Consider the following 19,317-nt stretch of genomic DNA (forward strand, 5'->3'; position numbering starts at 1 on the left):
CAACATTTGTGTGACCGTGTGTATGCAAGGCAAGTTTGAGCCAAAATTCCATCGGAAAAAAATCTACGGTTTTGTTGTCGGAATTTCCGATCGTGTGTACGCGACATTAGCCTGTAAAAAGTGTTAGCAGGAGTCAGAATTTTGTTTGTTAGTCAAGCTCTAAACTACCCTCTCCCCAGATTGTCAATGCTGTTGGCCAAAGGTGTATCGGTTGTGCCTCCATCCAGAGTGGAAAACAGGAAGCGTGTTACTGGCTAGATCACCAGCAGTAACTAGCTCACGCTTGTTCGGACATGATCCCAAACCCACATGAACTATCCCACAAAGCCAACAATTGATCACGGGGTATCAAGGGTGGGGAATGACTCTGTTTGACTGTCAGCTTTGAAAGCAATCACCACTTGAAAATAAAGGAAAAAAGGCTAAAACAAAAAGAATGTATGCAGCCACCACATATGAGGATTGATAAACTGCAATATATTAATGGTTTGTTTTTGAGTTTAATACTGCTTTAATAGACTATACTGATTAATAGACAAATAACTCTTACTGTGGTTTTAGTTAAGAAAAGACTATACCAACTAGTGTTGTTTGTTTTTATGTAGGAAATTCTACATCAATTTCTTTACAAAAATATTGGTAGCCCATTACTAATGTTGGGTTCCACACCACTTTACAAGCAGCAAAAATAGTATACCTAGAAAAATGAAATGTAACAAGCATATTAGAATGAACTATAAAAAAAAAAAAAAAAAAAAAAACATTTGAAATGTATAAAATTGAACAAACTTCTCTTGAGAAATGCAGTTATTAAACACACGGAAATGTTTTAGGGGAGTGCAAATACGCAGTCTCACATTCTAACAAACTATTTTTCTATACTCTTTTACAAGTAATATTCAGAAAAAAAACATAGGTAAAAGCAGCACTATAAATCTCTATAAAGACAACTAAAATAATTTACTAAATTTTCAGCAGTTATTAACTTGACTTTTTTGTAGCTTTTTTAAGTATGTCACATTTTTTTCTATTTGGGCGCCTGCACCTTTCATCAATGCTTGGAATACATTCATAATGCCATACTTCCTCCATTTTGTCTACAGGGTATACAGCTTCCACATAGTGGCGGATCAATCTTAGTCTTAGGGGATCCAGCTGCTTCTTGTTGCATGCACCTGAGTGGTTGTACTGCAGCCTAAGATTTTCTGGAGTAAACAGTTCTGGAAAGAGTCTCACTAATAGTCTGGCAGCAAAATTCCCAACAGAAAGGCTCTGTTGAACAATGTCTCTTATTTCTTTGTCACTAAGTGAGTAAATTGTAGGCACAGGGAAATCAGGAGGTGGAATGGCAATCTTATCCAAAGGTATTTTACAGAAGTCTTTCGTGCTACGTTCAGGAGGCAGAGGTGGTCCTTCTATAAGCTCTCTGTATGTTTCAGAGTTCAACTCGAAAGGCACAAACTCTCTTCTCTCAGGCAAGGGTACATACACTTTCCTTTGCTGCTGGTAAGATCGTCTTTGTTCTGTATCCCTTCGCCGACATCTCTCATCCAGTTTCCCCACAAACTCCAAAGTCCAAACTCTATCATTTTTTGCCCTGGGGTAAAGTATTTGAACATAATGCCTGATGAGTTTTACACGAACTGGATCTAGCTGTTTCTTACCCAGTGAACCACTGCAGTTGTATTGTTTTCTCAAATTCTCATGTGTGAAAAGTTCAGGGAACAAATGCACTAGAAGACGAGAGGCAAAATTACCAATTGACAAGCTAGTCTCGTATATATTTTTAAGTTGCTCTTTGCTGAGCAAGAATTGTGGAAAAGGAACCTCAAAGTCAGGGGCTGGAATGGCAATTTTATCAAAATCAAAAGGAACAAGCCAAATTTTTTTGGACTTTCTTCCTGGTTTTTCCATGTCATTATCAGTGTCATCTTCTACCTTTACAAAAGACAGGTCATCAGGTAGACCAGATTCATAACAGTCATCTCTCATCTCGTCACACTCACTACCATCCATGAACAGACTCTCCAACTCATCATTTATTCTTTGTACACACTGTTGCAGCCAAATATCATCCTCCTGTATTTCTGGAAAGTATATCTCTGTGTACTGACGGATCAGCTGCAGTCGGTGAGGATCGACAGTAAAATTCTCAGGGTCTCCAAAATTCCTTTCACCAAGTTTTCTTTGGTTAAATATTTCTGGAAATAATCTATGAAGCAAAAATACTGCAAATTCTCCTGGATTAGAAGCCTCTTCTAAACATTCATTGAGGTCCTTCACATTAATGGCATATTCTGAAACCATGGGGTTGGCTCTTTCTAAAGTGTCGTCTTCCTCTTCTTCTTTACTTTCAACAAAATGAGAATTCTGACATGGTTGATTTTCAAAGAAGGGAGAGGCCTGCATACCATGATGGCTGCTTTCCATTTCTCTCTCAGCCCAAAAACGATTGAAGAAATCATTTACTTGAGGCAAGACTTCAACCTGCCACACTGCATTGTTCTGAACAGAGAGATAGCATGCCTCCACATAGTTTCTTATGAGCTGGAGATGAAGGGATTCTAGTTTAATCTTGTTGACAAAGCCACATGTACTACAGCTTCTGGACAAAGCACTGCTTCCGAAAAGCTCAGGGAACAGTTGAACCAGCAAACGGCATGCTAGGTCACCAGCTGAGGTGCTCTGGTCCATTGCTTGTTTAAGTTCAGTAGTAGTAAGCTGATACTCAGGAGGTGGATGAAATTCTGCCACCATTTCATTAGGGCTGACTTTTTTCTTTATTCTACTTACCTCAAGGGACAAAAGGTCAACTTTACTATGAAGCTGAGACATATTGGAATTGAGAGTGTTGAGTGTGAAAAACATTTTTTGTATTAAAGTGTAAAGGTTTGACTCCTCATTGACGGGTGAAGTTACGGAACTGGAGCCCGTTTCACGTTTACGAAGATCGTTAAACATCCGAACTCCGGAAGAGCTACACTGATTTACCTTCTCATGAATTTCAAAAGATGCCAACAGGTCAGATGTAACAGAATGTTTTTTCTCTGTAATCTTGTGTGAAATTCCATACAGAGGTTTTTTGTAAGACGTGGCAAATTCGCTTACTGTGTCTTCTTCACCTGGGGATTCAGTACTGTGTTCAGAGCTGGTACTTAACTCAACATGTGCCAGGGCAGAGCATGCAGAATCCCTGTTTTTCAAACCTGAAGGCAGACCCTAAAACACAAAGTATAAATCAAGTATAAATAAAATAGAGTATGCACTTGTAGTAGCTGAGGACATCAAAACCTAATATACAAAAAAAAAAATAAGGGAACCCATGTTACCTGCCTATTCACTAAAATCCAGATAGTGGGGCTTAATGGTAAAAAACCTAAACCAACCAATTAATTGGCAGAACTGCTTAATACAAGGACCATTAACATGAGCCTCCGGGGCTTGAAACCAAAAATCAATTAGAGACTACAGATTTATAAAATTAAAAAAACGTTTTAAAAAACAAAAAAACAATAATTTAAAAAAACAACCACCTTCCATCACCATTAAAAAGACAACAGCGGGGGCTGTAAAAATGTTCTCCCAAATGGCATAACACGGATGGGGTCACAGTGTTTTATTGCAGGGGTCATCCTCCTCACCATCATGGATAGGAACCTTTCTCTACAGCTGCATAAAGCCGACAATAGCAAATAACAGCACTGTGACAACCAATCAGCATGCGGAACACTATATGACAGCCAGGCACCTAATTATAAATGCTAGTCTACATTGATAAATGGCCCCTGCAATATAGCACCATGACCCTATCTGTTTGGTGCCATTTGGGAGAGCCTTTTTACAGCCCCCCAGATTTACGATTGCACTAGTCAGCATTTATTCCTTATTGTGGGGTGTATGAATGTGCGTATGATGTCTAGACGTATAGTATGCACTGGGACAACATTGTCTCTTTAATGGTGATGGAAGATGGTTGTTTTTTTTGATTATAGTACCCAATTTATTTATTTTTTTATTATTTTGTTGTCTCTAATTGATTTTTTATTTCATTAAAGCCCCAGAGGCTCATGTTAATTGACCTGATATTGAACAGTTCCTTGTTCTGATAATTAATTGGTTGGATAACAAAACGTGCACATTTGAATTAGTACTGAAGCACCAATAAACAAAAGATTGCTACTTTAACACTTCAAGTATTATTTTACTGCCTAGAATTTTGGGGTATATTATAAAGATTATAGAATGCACTTGCGCTAAGAAACTTTTTTATAGAAGTGTTGTAGTTGTTAAAGATGTGCCTTTTTACATCTTAACATAATCCATATATACCGTACTTCCAGAATGGTACCATGGTGATTTGCAAGGACTACCTAATTTTATAAAGATTAAACCTATTCCCTTGAACCATCAAACTGTATTGTACATTAGAACACTTCAATACATGTTTCATAGAAAATTATTAATCGGTAACAGTGTTGTGGTGATAAGTTTTAAAACATAGTCGTCACTTTTGGTAGCTAAATGCCCAGCTATCGATGTTCTTTTAGGATAAAATGTATACACTATGTTTGAAGTCCCTTATCTAAGTTCAAATCCCAGAGTTTTTTTGGTGTCTGTGTATTGTTGGGGAAATATTCTTTAGCTACCTGTCCAGGAGACATAACAGGAAGTGAAGGGAAGTCTCTTCAAAGTGAGGACCATGCCCCTCCATTTCTAAAAGTTCACCAGGGCAAACAGAGAGGGCAGATGTCCCCAGAAGGGGCACATACAGCCATACAAATCTTAACATGGATTTCAACACTCCCCCAATCTATTCATTACTAAAACAATGTGCCTTTAGCGATACTTTAGGAATAGCCTGAATCTGAAAAATTAAGGTCAGACTTTTTAGGTTTAACTAACATTTTGTATTTTCACACACAATAAAATGCACATTTCAGGCTCAGGTAAGTATACAGGGGGGTGCGGGAGTGCTACACATACAGGGACATTTTTTTACCAATTTTTTTTGTAAAGTCTTGTTTTTTTCCCAATAAAAATAACAAACATGTTATACTTGCCTGCTCTGTTGCAGTGGACTTGCACAGAGCAGCCCAGATCCTCTTTTTGGGTCCCTCTTATGTGATCCTGGCTCCTCCCTCCTGTTCAGTGCCACCACATCAAGCAGCTTGCTATGGGGACACCCGAGCCAAGTCACAGCTCCCTGTATCCATTCAGACACGGAGCTGTGACCCAGCCCCCCTCTATCATGACAACAGTAAACGCCCAGCAATGCCCATCAGTGATACCAGTCAGTGCCTGCTCATCAGTGCTGCCCATCTGTGTTGCTTATCAGTGCACATCAGTGCCATTTATCAGTGCCTCCTCATCAGTGCCACCTCATCAGTGCCCATAAGTACCACCTCATCAGTGCAGCCTGTTAGTGCCTATCGGTGAAGCCTCGTCAGCGCTCATCTTTGAAGGAGAAAAATTACTTATTTACAAAATTCATGTTTGTTTTATTTTTCTAAATTGTCTGACTTTTTTTTTTTTTTTTTTTTGTAAATATTAAAAACCCAGTGGTGATAAAATACCACAAAAAGAAAGTTCTATTTGTGTGAAGGAAACGATTACAAATTAATTTGGGTACAGTGTTGCATGACCGAGCAATTGTCATTTGTAATGTACACAGCTCAGTGTATATTTAGGGCACAAGCTCTGTGCTGCAATGATGTGGCTCTCATGCGCATATGCGGAAGTGATTTCCTCGCAGTCTGCCCATTCATGCAGCTAAACAGATGGAACCCAGAAGGAAGGCCAGGTGAAGATGGAAGCGCCCAGGACCAGCAAGAGAGCTGACAGTGCAGCACTGGAGAATACGGTTTGACAGGCAAGTCTGTCGTTACGTACTAATATATGATGCATACTGCCACATTATGGCATAAACCTTCTGGAGGCCCAATTTAAAAAAAAGCAGAGTTTAATACTGCTTAAAATAAAAAAAAAAAACACATTCTCTAGTGTACATATCAAAATAGTTTACATACACTTGTTAGGAGTACAAAAGGTAAAAGACATTTTGTTTAAATTTACCTCTTGAGTGAGTCGCCTTTTTTTTAAAGTTGTAAGATTTTCTGCTTCCCCACTGGACCCATTAGACATAAGAGAAGCTTGTTTCCGTTTACTGGAGTGACAGTTAACAGTACACTCTGGATCCACTTTGCCCACATATGGTGCATGCAAGCGTCGCAGGCGAACTTCTTCACTTGATGAATCCACCGTTACAACTTTTACTTTAAGGATGACAAAAACGACATTATGTATATCAGTGGTGCATTTTTTCCATTTAAAACACAATAAAACCTTGTGCAAAAGAAAAAAGCCTAGGTTATTTAGACACATACCTTTATAATCATTTTCATCTTGAAATTCAGCTGCGTTCATTGTTTTCCTCACCTAGTAAAGAATAAAAGAAATGAAAATAAATCCATGTTTTGCTGTAACATCAATTATTGCAACAGTTTTGCACACTTAACCACCAAATTGTATCAATCACTTTTACACTAAAGACGATGTTTTGTGTTAGGAAGCCATAGTTATGACCTTAAAATATAACAATTTATGAAAAATAAAAATTAATAGCATCTGAATTGGTAAAATCAGACAAGCTGAAGATTACCCTTACTATTTTTTACACATGTATGTGTATGCAAAATACTTACCTTTCCCATAAGTGTACCTCATGCACTCTATATCCTTGCTTACTCCCCTTGCAAGGTGCCTAAAGCTATGTTTAAACGCATAGACACAATATGCACGACTTTCCTGTGGAAAGGCGGCACCCTCAGGGTGGCACTTGAAACATTAAGATTATCGACACACTTGGCGGGCCTGGCATTTCCGAATTTCTTTCTCTATTACTTGGCATCCCAGCTGATGCACGTCCATGATTGGCTGTGTCCAGTCCCGGCAAATGCCTGTACCACCATGGAGGGGGCTATAGCGTCCTCCCTGGAGACTCTGCATAATATCATCTACAGGGGACGGGTCCCTGACGGTCCCGGAACCTCTATACTAGACACCTCCCTTTCATCTTTCTGTTACATTGTCAAGAAGGTATCCACGCATACCTGGTTGCAGTCCCTTAACAACCCTCTGTGGTTCAACCCTAACCTGCAGGAACTGTACTCTCTTCCCGATCCCAATCGCTGGTACTCCAAGGGGGTTAAATACCTACGTCACTTGTATAACACTCAGGGCTTTAAAACTTTCTCTCAACTACGCTTAGATTTTGACCTACCAAACTCATACTTATTTTACTACTACCAGCTTCGGCATGCTATACAGGCCCAGTTTTGTTCCCTGAAAGACCCCACTGACCTGCCACCATTGGAAAAATTGCTCCGACAACAAATCCCACTAAACTTATTTACACTTATTACGCAACCCTGCTGACTGATTCCAACCCCAGATTCCATAGAGCTTGGGACAAATGGACCTCTATGGACATCTCCTTAGAGGACGAGGACTGGTCGGAATTCAGTGATACCTACAAAACGTCTGTCATTGCGTCCCGAGACCGAATCATACAAGTTAAGATTTTCCACCAGGCCCACCTTACTCCGGCGAGGTTGCGTGGGATGGGTCTCCTGTCCTCGGCCGCTTGCTTCCGCGGCTGTGGCCAGGAGGCTGATTTCTTACACTGTTTTTGGTCGTGCCCAATAATTCCAGACTTCTGGGGGGAGGTGGGTGCCTTTGTCTCCTCGGCATTGGGCCTCCCTTATATAATTCACCCCAAGAACTACCTACTAGGCATTTTTGGTAACTTACACCTGTCAACGCATGCCAAGAGACTGCTCCGTATACTTTATTTTTATGCTAAAAAGACCATTCTACTGTCCTGGAAGGGTGAAAATACCTCTTTTGAAAGCCCTTTGGCTGAAACGTATTAATGACTCCATCGCGCTATATAAGCTTACTTTTGAAATTCGGAAACGGACCAAAACCTTTCATAAAATATGGGGTAGGTGGCTGGCTAGCCCACTTACTCTTTCCCAGCACTAACTGAAGTACATTTGTTTGGCCAGTGCCCTAAGGATCTCTAATATATAGACTCCCACCTCTGCTGTGCCCGTATTGGTCTACATGCACCTTATCCCAGTGTGCCTACTGTATATCCTTTGTATTGGTATCTCTTTATTTGCCCATGTCTGAGCATATTGGTTACCATTCAGAACCAGTCCATCTGGTACGGTGATTGTGTTTTTTTCTTTGTGTGTGTATTGTTTGTTTTTTTCTGTTTGTCAGTTCGTTGAAAAACTTCAATAAAAATATCTTTAAAAAAAGAAAGTGTACCTCATGCAAAAAAATAAACTGTACAGATTCTAATAAGTATATGGGGAAAAAAGTACACTGGGTACATTTTATTTAATTTTATACCCATTTTGTATACTTCAACCATCTGAGCCTCATGCTTTCTAAAACACATCTCAAAAGTGCTGTAAATGCCATAGGGGTAAGTGTGAGCCATTTGTGGTGCGTTTGCATTGACATGAACATGGAGATGTTTGGGGGGTGGTAAAGTCAACTGATTGCTACACGTTGGATACATTTTGGTGCAAAGCAAGCAAACGTGACTGTGTGAACACTGTCCTCTGCAATGTGCTTTCCTGACACACATCATTGAATGGTGTTTGTGAAGCTTAAAAAAAAAAAAAAAACGCAGAATACCTGCTTTTGATGCAAGTATAAACTTGTTATAGTTTAATAGTTAATCTGCCACTCCCCACAACTTATAAATCTTCTTTTTACATTACAATACTGCCACTAAATACCTTTTTGGATGATCTGTATACCACGGTTACATAATAAACTGCATGGTTTCTCCAATGCTGAGAGTTCAGGTAGGAGGAGATTTCCACTACAGCCTGTATACACGCCCACATGTGTGATGCCAATATCATGTGACCTGACTAGCTCTAAAAACAAGTAAATATTCTCTCCAGCATAAAAGACATAACTGAGCATGTGCAGGTCGGCTACTCTGCCTGTGTTAGCTGGCCTTCCCCAGATAGACAGTGCAGGAGGGTGGAGGATCTGTGCATACAGGATAAAACAGTCTTTTTACACAATGTAGAGTTCCACAGTGAGTATTAGAAGCATGCAATGCTGCATATACAGACTGATTTTACTGTTGTGGGTTTAGTAACACTTTAAAGGGTATGTGTAAAACTTGTAATTTGGCTTTTTTTATTTTTTTATTGTAGTGAATGGAAAATCACTTTGGAAGACTGGGATTGAGCAGGTTAATACATTTTGATAGTGATAATCAAAAGGATGACTAATGGAGAAAGTGAGGAGACAGTCAGGAGGGAACTGGACCCAATGAGGCAATTGCAATTGAAAGCCGCCATTCGAGCAATGAAATCACAAGGGGGAGCGACTAGAGGATTATCGGAATTTGAGGAAATATGTTTAAAGGGAGAACCAATGAGACATGGTCTGTCATGTATGTATAGCTTGCTAGTGGAGTCAGAAGCCCCACAAGAATTGTCATTTATCCAAGCATGGGAAAGAGACCTGGGTATTACATTCTTGGAGACTCAGAAAATGTAAATTTTTAGGTTTACACATAAGGCCTCGTTAGCCACCAGATATCAGGAGGGGGGATACAAAATCTTAACCAGATGGTACAGAACCCCGGTGGCATTAAAGCGGATATTTCCAGAAGTATCAGACCAGTGTTGGCGATGTAGGGAGGCGGAGGGCACCATGATACATATATTTTGGGAATGCTCAAAACTCAAAGAATTTTGGAAAATGGTTGCGGATACAGTAAAGGAAATTAGGTAAAGTTTAAGAATTCTCTGCTTAGACATTTAATGACGGCAGCAAAGGCATGTATTCCAATTTTGTGGAAGAGCACAGCTGCGCCGACAAGACAACAATGGCTGGGCAGAGTAACGGAAATTCAGCAGATGGAAAATTTGACCATGGGAATGAGAGAGCAGGAGGAGAAATACAGACAGGTGTGGACTCCATATAATGGGTATAGAGATCAAAATCCCTAAGGGGGGGCGGAGATGGGGGGAGGGGGAGAGGGGGTGAGGAACATACATTAAGGGGAAGGGGGGGTTTCCCCCCATCTTCTCCCTTTTTTTTTTTTTGGGGGGGGTTTTTGTGGGATGGGGGTAGGGGGGGTTATAATGGTAGGGCTATACATAATATCATGACAGACAGGGAATTAAGAATGTGGGGATCTGGGTTAGAGGAATAAGGTGTAGGTAATACCTAAACTGTGGGGCAGATCCACAGAGATCTGCACCCGCGCAGCGTATCAGAGATACGCTACGCCGCCGTAACTTACTTGTCCTTGGTTCGAAACCATAAAGATATCGTGCCGTAAGTTACGGCGGCGTAGTCTATCTCTGGCGGCGTAATGGTGCGTAATTCAAATCAGCGATTAGGGGGCGTGTTTCATTTAAATGAAGTGTGTCCCCGCGCCGAATGAACTGTGCATGCGCCATCCCTTAATTTCCCACGGTGCATTGCGCAAAATGACGTCGCAAGGACGTAATTTTTTTTTAACATAGACGTGAATTACGTCCATCATGATTCACGGACGACTTACGCAAACAAAAAAAAAAAATCAAAATAAACGCGGGAACGACGGCCATGGCAGGTCTAACTATACGCCACGAAACAGCAGCTTTAACTATACGCCGGAAAAAGCCAACTAGAGACGACGTAAAAGAATGCGACGGCCTCTCGTACGTTCGTGGATCGTCGGAAATAGCTAATTTGCATACTCGACGCGGAAAACGACGTGAACGCCACTCAGTGGACGCCGAAAAATTGCATCTTAGATCCGAAGACGTACGAAGCCGTACGCCTGTCGGATCTAACCCAGATGCGGTCGTATCTTGGTTTGAGGATTCAAAACAAAGATACGACGTGGGAAATTTGAAAGTACGCCGGCGTATCAGTAGATACGCCGGCATACTCTCTCTGTGGATCTGTCCCTGTATATGTAAATTTGAATGCCTAGGTGTCCAATGTTGTACCTATTTCTGTATGAGCTTTTGAGAAGAGAAAGAAAAGGATATAAAATAAAGAATTTAAAAAAAAGAAAATCACTTTGTAGTTTTTGTTTGCCATTTGTTTCTATCAGGGTACTTTTTTTTTTTTTTAATATGCTATGTTTTAATGGTCTTTATTAATAAAAGATGAAAACTTCTCAAGGAGTAAAAACATTAATGTACTCAAACTGCAATACTACTGGCATCTCTAACTCTCACGTGACCCCAGAATCTATCCCTCCTTCCTTCACGTGGTTCTTTAAGACATGACCGGCTATCAGGTGATAAAGCACAGTACAATACACTCTAGGTTTAGCTATCCCTGCATTTCTCTGAAAGATAAAACAGCAGAAGAAGGGCCAGTCCAATGCACAGCGCTATTCTGTGGTCATATAGCATTGGTTATTAGTAAAAAAAAAAAAAGATTTGTTTTGTTTTTGTTTCTTTGCTAGGCTGTCTTTGACCATTAAATAGTGGCTTAAAGAAACATGCACTTTTGAGTTAGGAGTTTGAAAGATGTTTTGTAGTCTAGCGTGTTTTTTTTCTGTGGAATAATGATCCTGGAAGAATCATTTTGATATTAGTGGCACTTTCCCATGCGTATTTTCCAAACAACCTTACGATACAGTTTATAGAAAGGTCACATATTAAGCAAAGTAGCAAAACCAAGCAAAAAAATGCTACTACTGTGAGGTGATAAAGAATCCAGCAGTGGACTTCTTCCTGTTACCCTTCAAAGAAATACCAAGGGATTCCAGCATTGAAGAAATGCCTCAAAGTAGTGCAAAAGCATGGTTCGTTCTAACAAATATAATGTTGTGTATAAGGCGACATGCAAGTGGACATTTACAGACATAAAATATGCATAGTGTAAAAACACATCATTTTTGCACACCTAGGAGGCTACAGGTGTGGTTTACAGCCAGTTGATGTCTGGATGTCCCTGTATTCATGTTCTTCTGTGTATCTGCAGTTACCTGCATGTGTTTGATCCCCTGCTGATTTTGTACGTTTGCCCACTGACAAAGAAATGATCAGTCTATAATTTTAACGGTAGGTTTATTTTAACAGTGAAAGACAGAACAACAAAAATATCCAGAAAAATGCACAAAATCAGAAGGGGATCAAATACTTTTTTCCCCCTCGCTGTACACTAATTTCCTGAACATAAGTACAGAGGTGTACAACTGTTCTCTTCTTTGAAGGCTTTACACCCCACCCACCACTCCCTTGGCATGGGAATATACCATGTTGTTCACACTAGACATAATTAATGCCTGCAAGCAGCCACAATCATGTAGCCCGATGTAGCACAGACAATATGTAAGGCTGGATTCACACCTATGCATTTTTTGTGCTTTTTGCAGATTTGCTCTACAGAACATGTTTCATAGGAAACCATGGTAAATTTTCTGTAGTGCAAATCTGCAAAATGCAAAAAGCACTAAGAATGCATAGGTGTGAATCCAGCCTAAATAATGTTCAAAAAAGTCCAGAACACTGAGATTTTGTCTCAGCTGCAGCCTCCTGCTTCACTTCCCCAAAGTTCCTGTTCTCCATTCACACAATGCTTTTTTCTATGCATTTTGCAGAAATGCAGGGAATTTTCTAACATGGTTTCCTATGGAACATGTTCACATCAATGCTTTTTTGTGCCTCTGCATTTTTGGAAAGGGTCTGGGACTTGTTTTCCTGCAAAAACAGCATTTTGCATGTAATAGAATTCAATGGACCCGCATCCAAAACGCAAGTACCGCGTTTTTACCGCGATTTGCGGCAAAAACGCATGTCGAAAAACGCAGCAAGCACCACAAAAAGCACTGCAAAAATGCTCAAAAGCAACATGCATAGGTGTGAATCGAGCCTTAGAGAGTGTTATCACAAGTTCTAGCGTGCTCTAGTCCCAAAAACATGGAGCGGCTTTCAGAATCTGGATGCCTGTGCATGTCAGTGCGGGCAGCACTCTAACACAGGCATGTAGTTCTGTCCAGAAGCATGCATGACAATGTGGCCCTGGTGGGGCTTTATAGAGCCCTGTAAGCAAACGAGGCATCCTAAAAAACAAAAACTAGAGCAGTATTCAGGGTATCTGATTAAAATGCTGAGATAGGCAATCTTTAAAGGATGAAGGCGCTATACACACTGGAACTCCTAAGGTAAGCTGCTGGAATAAAAAAAGAAAAATGCATTTAATATTTTAATAAAGTATGTCTCTTGTGTTGCCTCACGTAAACAGAAATGCATTACATTATGCACTAAGCCAGCGGTCCAGGAGTTGGCCCTTTGATTACGTTTATAAGGTCATTGGGGCCCTAATCCTCCTACTGATACAGGACTCTATTCTGTCAACTGGCCTCTCAATGACACACACGACAACCAACTGTATAGTGAGGGATAGACATACAAGAGCTGACTTTTCTGACTTGTTTTTTGCAGGTGCATGCATGAGGGCTCTCATCTTCATCCTTTGTTTACATCTTGGTAAATTACTGACCTGGGCCAGCACGTGCATATCAGGTGTCTAGATATCGAATTTTCATATTCTAAAATAGATTACTGGTAGAGACACACATCTCAAAGACAAGTCAACAAAGGATCCCATAACTAGTAAGATAAAAAAAAAAAAAAGGAAAGACTGAGCCTGGACCATGGACCGTTTAAAAAAAAAACAGTCAAGAAGTCAGGATAAAAAGAAAAAGCATACAGTTTATTTTAAGCTCCTTTAAATTGTTATTAAATGTAATTATAATTGTTTATTTTTAATGGTGTCCATGTTTATTCTATTCTAAATGGATCTTAAAACAAAAATGTACAAAAAAAATTGTGTTTTAGCACAGGATTAGTTTGCATTTTGTCTCTCAATAGACGAGGGATAAACAGTATTTTTTAACAGCCCACATATTTAAAAAAAACTAATAAAGTATGGCATATTTTATAGTGTAATACACACACAACACGCCCACAATGTACCAACTATCTTTAGATTTGCACTGTCCAGACACTATCCAGTTAGTTATATAGAAGGAAACCTTAATAGATACAAGTATGTCAGCCATCTCCTAAAAATGACAGTTGCATGGTCCCTGGTCTACATACTTATTCTGAGTCAGTATCTTAAAAAACGAATTATAAAGTCTTGTTTGTTTTTTAAATAACAAACATGATATACTTACCTGCCCTGTGTAGTGGATTTGCAGAGAGCAGCATGGATCCTCCTCTTATCGGGTCCCTCTTCTGTGCTCCTGGCCCCTCCCTCCTGTTGAGTGCCCTCATAGCAAGCAGCTTGCTATAGGGGCACTCGAGCCGAGCCAAAGCTTCCCATGTCCATTCAGACAAGGAGCCGTGACCCAGCCCTGCCCCCTCTCTCTTGATTGACAGCAGTGGGAGCCAATCTCGCTGCTGTCTCAGCCAATGAGGAGGGGAGCCCCAGGCAGCTTAGACACTCCTGCAACATCGCTGGATGAAGACAGGCTCAGGTAAGTATTAGGGGGCTGAAAGGGGCTGCTGCACACAGGTTGTTGTTTTTTTATCTTAATGCATAGATTACATTAAGATAAAAAAAAATCTTCTGCCTTTACAATCCCTTTAACGCCATAGACGCCCTCCTAGAAATGGACAACTACACGGTCTGGCTATAGTGCGGTCGGCAAGTGTTTAAGGTAAAAAAAAAAAAAAACTTCTGCCTTTAGAACCACTTTAATAAAGTGTTAAATAGGATAGTCTTCCTTAACCGCTTGCCGACTGCTGCACAACTATTTGCGTCGGCATTGTGGGCGCGCCGTCGCGAGTTCCGTGAGTATGACCGCCGGGTGCCCTTGATCGTGTCACAGAGTGGCAGAACAGGGGGTGCCTGTGTAAACAAGGCATCTCCCTGTTCTGCCTTGTGACACGACACCGATCTTCTGCTCCCTGTCATCGGGAGCAGTGATCAGTGTCGTGTCACATGTAGCCCATCCCCCACAAAGTTAGAATCACTCCCTTAGGACACACTTACCCCTTCCCTGCCAGTGTCATTTACACAGTAATCAGTGCATTTTTATAGCACTGATCACTGTATAAATGACAATGGTCCCAAAATAGCGTCAAAAGTGTCCACCATAATGTCGCAGTTACGATAAAAAAAAAAAAAAAGCAGATTGACGCCATTTCTAATAAAAAAAAAATATTAATAAAAATGCCATAAAACGATCCCCTATTTTGTAGACGCTATAACTTTTGCGCAAACCAATATACGCTTATTGCGATTTTTTTACCAAAAATATGTAGAAGAATACATATCCGCCTAAACTGAAGAAAATAAATGTTTATATATTTTTGGGGGATATTTATTATAGCAAAAAGTAAAAAATATTGCTTTTTTTTTCAAAATTGTCGCTCTCTTTTTTTGTTTATAGCGCAATAATTAAAAAACGCAGAGGTGATCAAATACCACCAAAAGAAAGCTCTATTTGTGGGGAGAAAAAAAAAGGACGTAAATTTTGTTTGGGTGCCACATCGCACAATTGTCAGTTAAAGCGACACAGTGCCGAATTGCAAAAAATGGCCCGATCATTGGGCAGCCAAATCCTCCGGGGCTGAAGTGGTTAAAGTGTTTATAACCCCTCACATACACCCAGTGAAGTGAACAGCCCAATATGATACACAGAGATTAAACAAATCTTCCTACATAGGTTTCACTTGTTTATCTGCGCTACACCCCCTCAAAAGAGCAGAATTGTGTTAAAAACCTTATCCATCTATTAGTATCACAGAGGAGGGGGCACAGAGGCTGTGTGAGAGCTGATTGGAGGAAAGGAACACAGCAGAAGAACTGTGTTCTGAATAGACAAGCTCCCTGCTGAGACCCCTCCCCGACACAAAATTTTATCTTGGGTGTCTGAAGAACAAAAAAAAAAAAATATATATAATAATAATAATGGCAAAACTCTATCCCCTATAACCTTTGTGCAAACCAATCAATACGTGCTTATTGTGATTTATTTTACCAGAAATATGTAGAATAATACATATAGGCCTAAACTGATGAAGAATATTTTTTTATAGCAAAAAGTATTTTTGTTTTTCAAAATTAACAGTATTTTTTGGTTTCCATATAATTATGTAGAACAATATGAAAAAAAGGTAAATAAAATAACACCCAGACAAAAACTGCTCAATAAAACTTCAACCAACTATTGTTGGAGTCATTGCTGGATGTATTGATAGGCCCATCCTGAAGGCAGGTCGTGCCTACCACAAATATAAGGCTAAGAGAAACTGCTGGCCACGTGTCCGTGGTGTGGTTATGAATCCTGTAGAACATCCCTTTGGTGGTGGTAACTATCAGCACATTGGCAAAGCTTTAACTTTTAGGAGAGATGCTCCAGCTGGTCGTAAGTCGAACTTATTGCTGCTCGTCCTACTGGACGTCTGCGTGGCACAAAGACTGTGCAAGAAAAGGAGAACTACAACTATATCCTGCATAATTGACATAATAAACTTTCAAAAACTAAAACAAACTTAGAAGCAAAAAAATATAAGACAATAGAAGAAAAAAAGTAAAGAATGGTGACAATGCCATCTCTGACGAAACGCGTAGGGTGGGGCCTACTAAGGTGACGTCATCACACACACAGACCTCATTGGATGGTCAGGACTGCTACATTACAAGCCCATAGGATTGCCATGCCATGCCATTCAGTACCACGAACGTTCGTAAAGTCGGTTTTGTTTCATTAACATGGGAGTGTGCATTTTACTCCTTCAATAAACTTTCACCATATGTTGATCGAACATTGAGGTTGCTATTTGTAGCGATCATACGCCGAGACTGCTAAGTGCAGCGATAGTACGCCGAGACTGCTAAGTGCAGCGAGCGTAAGCCGAGACTGCCAAAAGCAGTGAGCGTACTCTGAGACTGCTAAGAGCAGTGAGCGTACTCCGAGACTGCTAAGTGCAGTGAGCGTACTCCGAGACTGCTAAGTGCAGCGAGGGTACTCCGAGACTGCTAAGAGCAGCGAGCATACTCCGAGACTGCTAAGTGCAGCGAGCGTACTCCGAGACTGCTAAGAGCAGCGAGCCTACTCCGAGACTGCTAAGTGCAGCGAGCGTACTCCGAGACTGCTAAGTGCAGCGAGCGTACTCCGAGACTGCTAAGTGCAGCGAGCGTACTCCGAGACTGCTAAGTGCAGCGAGCGTACTCCGAGACTGCTAAGAGCAGCGAGCGTACGCCGAGACTGCTAAGAGCAGCGAGCGTACTCCGAGACTGCTAAGAGCAGCGAGCGTACTCCGAGACTGCTAAGTGCAGCGAGCGTACTCCGAGACTGCTAAGAGCAGCGAGCGTACTCCGAGACTGCTAAGAGCAGCGAGCGTACTCCGAGACTGCTAAGAGCAGCGAGCGTACTCCGAGACTGCTAAGAGCAGCGAGCGTACTCCGAGACTGCTAAGTGCAGCGAGCGTACTCTGAAGTGAAACAATTTTACACTGAGATTGCTAAATGCAGAGCTCATACACTGAGATTGCTAAGCGGATGCACGCTAGAGTGAAGGCTCTGCCAGTCACATGATCACTCCCCTAGGTTCGGCGGGCCGTGACATCACGATGACGGCAGACGTCGGCCGTGACAATGGGCGCACAGTGCTCTTCTGAGTAAGCAGTGAAGTTGTGACAATGACACAGTGTGGGTGGTGAGGGAGTGCCCGCAGTGTGGAGCAGCCGCAGGCATAGGCTTACCTCGCATAGAGCCGTGTGCTAGGAATCCAGCAATGTTCCTGAGTGGCCCCCCACACACTCCCTCCCGCCCGGTGCACGCTGTACACGGCTCTTCTCCCCGGCGTGTCTCGGTGCCTTTGTGTGCTGCGTGTCCGTGCGTTCTCGCGTGACGTGACGGGACTCCGCGTGTGTCATTTCCGCAGAAGGACACAGGAGACAGAGGAGGCTGCGGTGGGAACAGCCCCCTGCCCTCTCGCCACTAGACGTTACACAGTGCCACGGCGGGGGGAGGCACACACACGCACGGGGCCCTCACATGACTCTATTCACAGGACTGACCACAAAGTGTGACTGAAGGCATAGAACCTGCTTGTCATCTGTATGCCATTGGGGAGATTTCCCCTCACTTCTGTGTCAGAGCCAAACAGGAAAGTGAGGGAAAGTCGCCAGAACTAGTGTCCCCAATGAAAGATTTATTTTATATTCCTCTTCTGCTGACAACCCAAAATTTGGGGTTTTTGCTCACTCCTGTTGATATCTATAAACATGAAAAGTAGACAGTGTATACTTTCCTAACGGGGTCCATACACACTTCAATGAGGGATTGATTTATTTTCTGATTGAACGTTTCTTAGCCCCCGTTCACACCTAGGCGTATATATGCCTGTAGTGCGACGCCGCTGCAGCCCCGAGACGCCAGAGGGATGATTTAACATGCACCTCTATGGAGATGGTTCACATCTCCACGCCGTACGCCTACTCTCGGCATAGGAGATGTGAACCATCTCCATAGAGGGGGTGAAGGCTGCATTCACAATCGCGGCGTTTTGTCGCCGCAAATCGCGGTACAAAACGCTGCTATTTGTCGCCGCAATTCGCGGGACAAAACGCCGCGATTTTGTACGCCGAGGTGTGAATGCAGCCTTAAAGTGGAGGTTCACCCTATAAAAATTCTGACATCACATGGAGTCGAGCCATCCTACCGACAGAATGCCGGTGTTTTTTTTTTTCTCAGCACATACCTCGTTATCACGATTTTTACCTCACGGCAATCCCGCGGGAGTGGGCGTTCCCAAGCACTGCCTGTGATTGACAGGCTTCCGAACGGCGCATACTGCGCGTCACTGGTTGCCGACAGAACCCTAACGTCGGTGCGCAGGCGCCGTATAGAGCCGCACCGACGTTCGGGTTTTTTCGGCAACCTGTGATGTGCAGTATGCGCTGTTCGGAAGCCTGTCAATCACAGGCAGTGCTTGGGAACGCCCACTCCCGCGGGATTGCCGTGAGGTGAAAATCGTGATAATGAGGTATGTGCTGAGAAAAAAAAAAACACCGGCATTCTGTCGGTAGGATGGCTCGACTCCATGTGATGTCTGAAATGTTTTATAGGGTGAAACTCCACTTTAAGAAAATAATGAATCTATAGTCAGCACCCCAGTCAATATGACGTACCTAGGGACAGGGTTGGACTGGCCATTGGGACTACAGGGAGTTTCCCGGTGGGCCGATGGCTCAGTGGGCCGGCTTCAGTGACAGCGGACTGTTGCCTCCCTCCGCTACTCTGTCTCTC

General features: G+C 41.9%; 1 protein-coding gene across 1 annotated transcript; it reads right to left on the reverse strand.

Annotated features, from left to right (window-relative positions):
- Window positions 1-582: 582 nt before the first annotated feature.
- On the reverse strand, window positions 583-18,012 carry BEND3 (BEN domain containing 3). The gene is made up of 4 exons (XM_040350190.1): window positions 17,769-18,012; window positions 6,384-6,435; window positions 6,073-6,272; window positions 583-3,219 (listed from the first exon to the last, which is right to left on the reverse strand). Exons 2-4 carry the CDS (start codon window positions 6,421-6,423, stop codon window positions 982-984), a joined length of 2,478 nt encoding a protein of 825 aa, XP_040206124.1. The 5' UTR covers window positions 6,424-6,435; window positions 17,769-18,012; the 3' UTR covers window positions 583-981.
- Window positions 18,013-19,317: the final 1,305 nt, after the last annotated feature.

Source organism: Rana temporaria, chromosome 4 (assembly GCF_905171775.1).
Source record: "Rana temporaria chromosome 4, aRanTem1.1, whole genome shotgun sequence".
In the NCBI taxonomy this organism is placed as follows: Eukaryota; Metazoa; Chordata; class Amphibia; order Anura; family Ranidae; genus Rana; species Rana temporaria.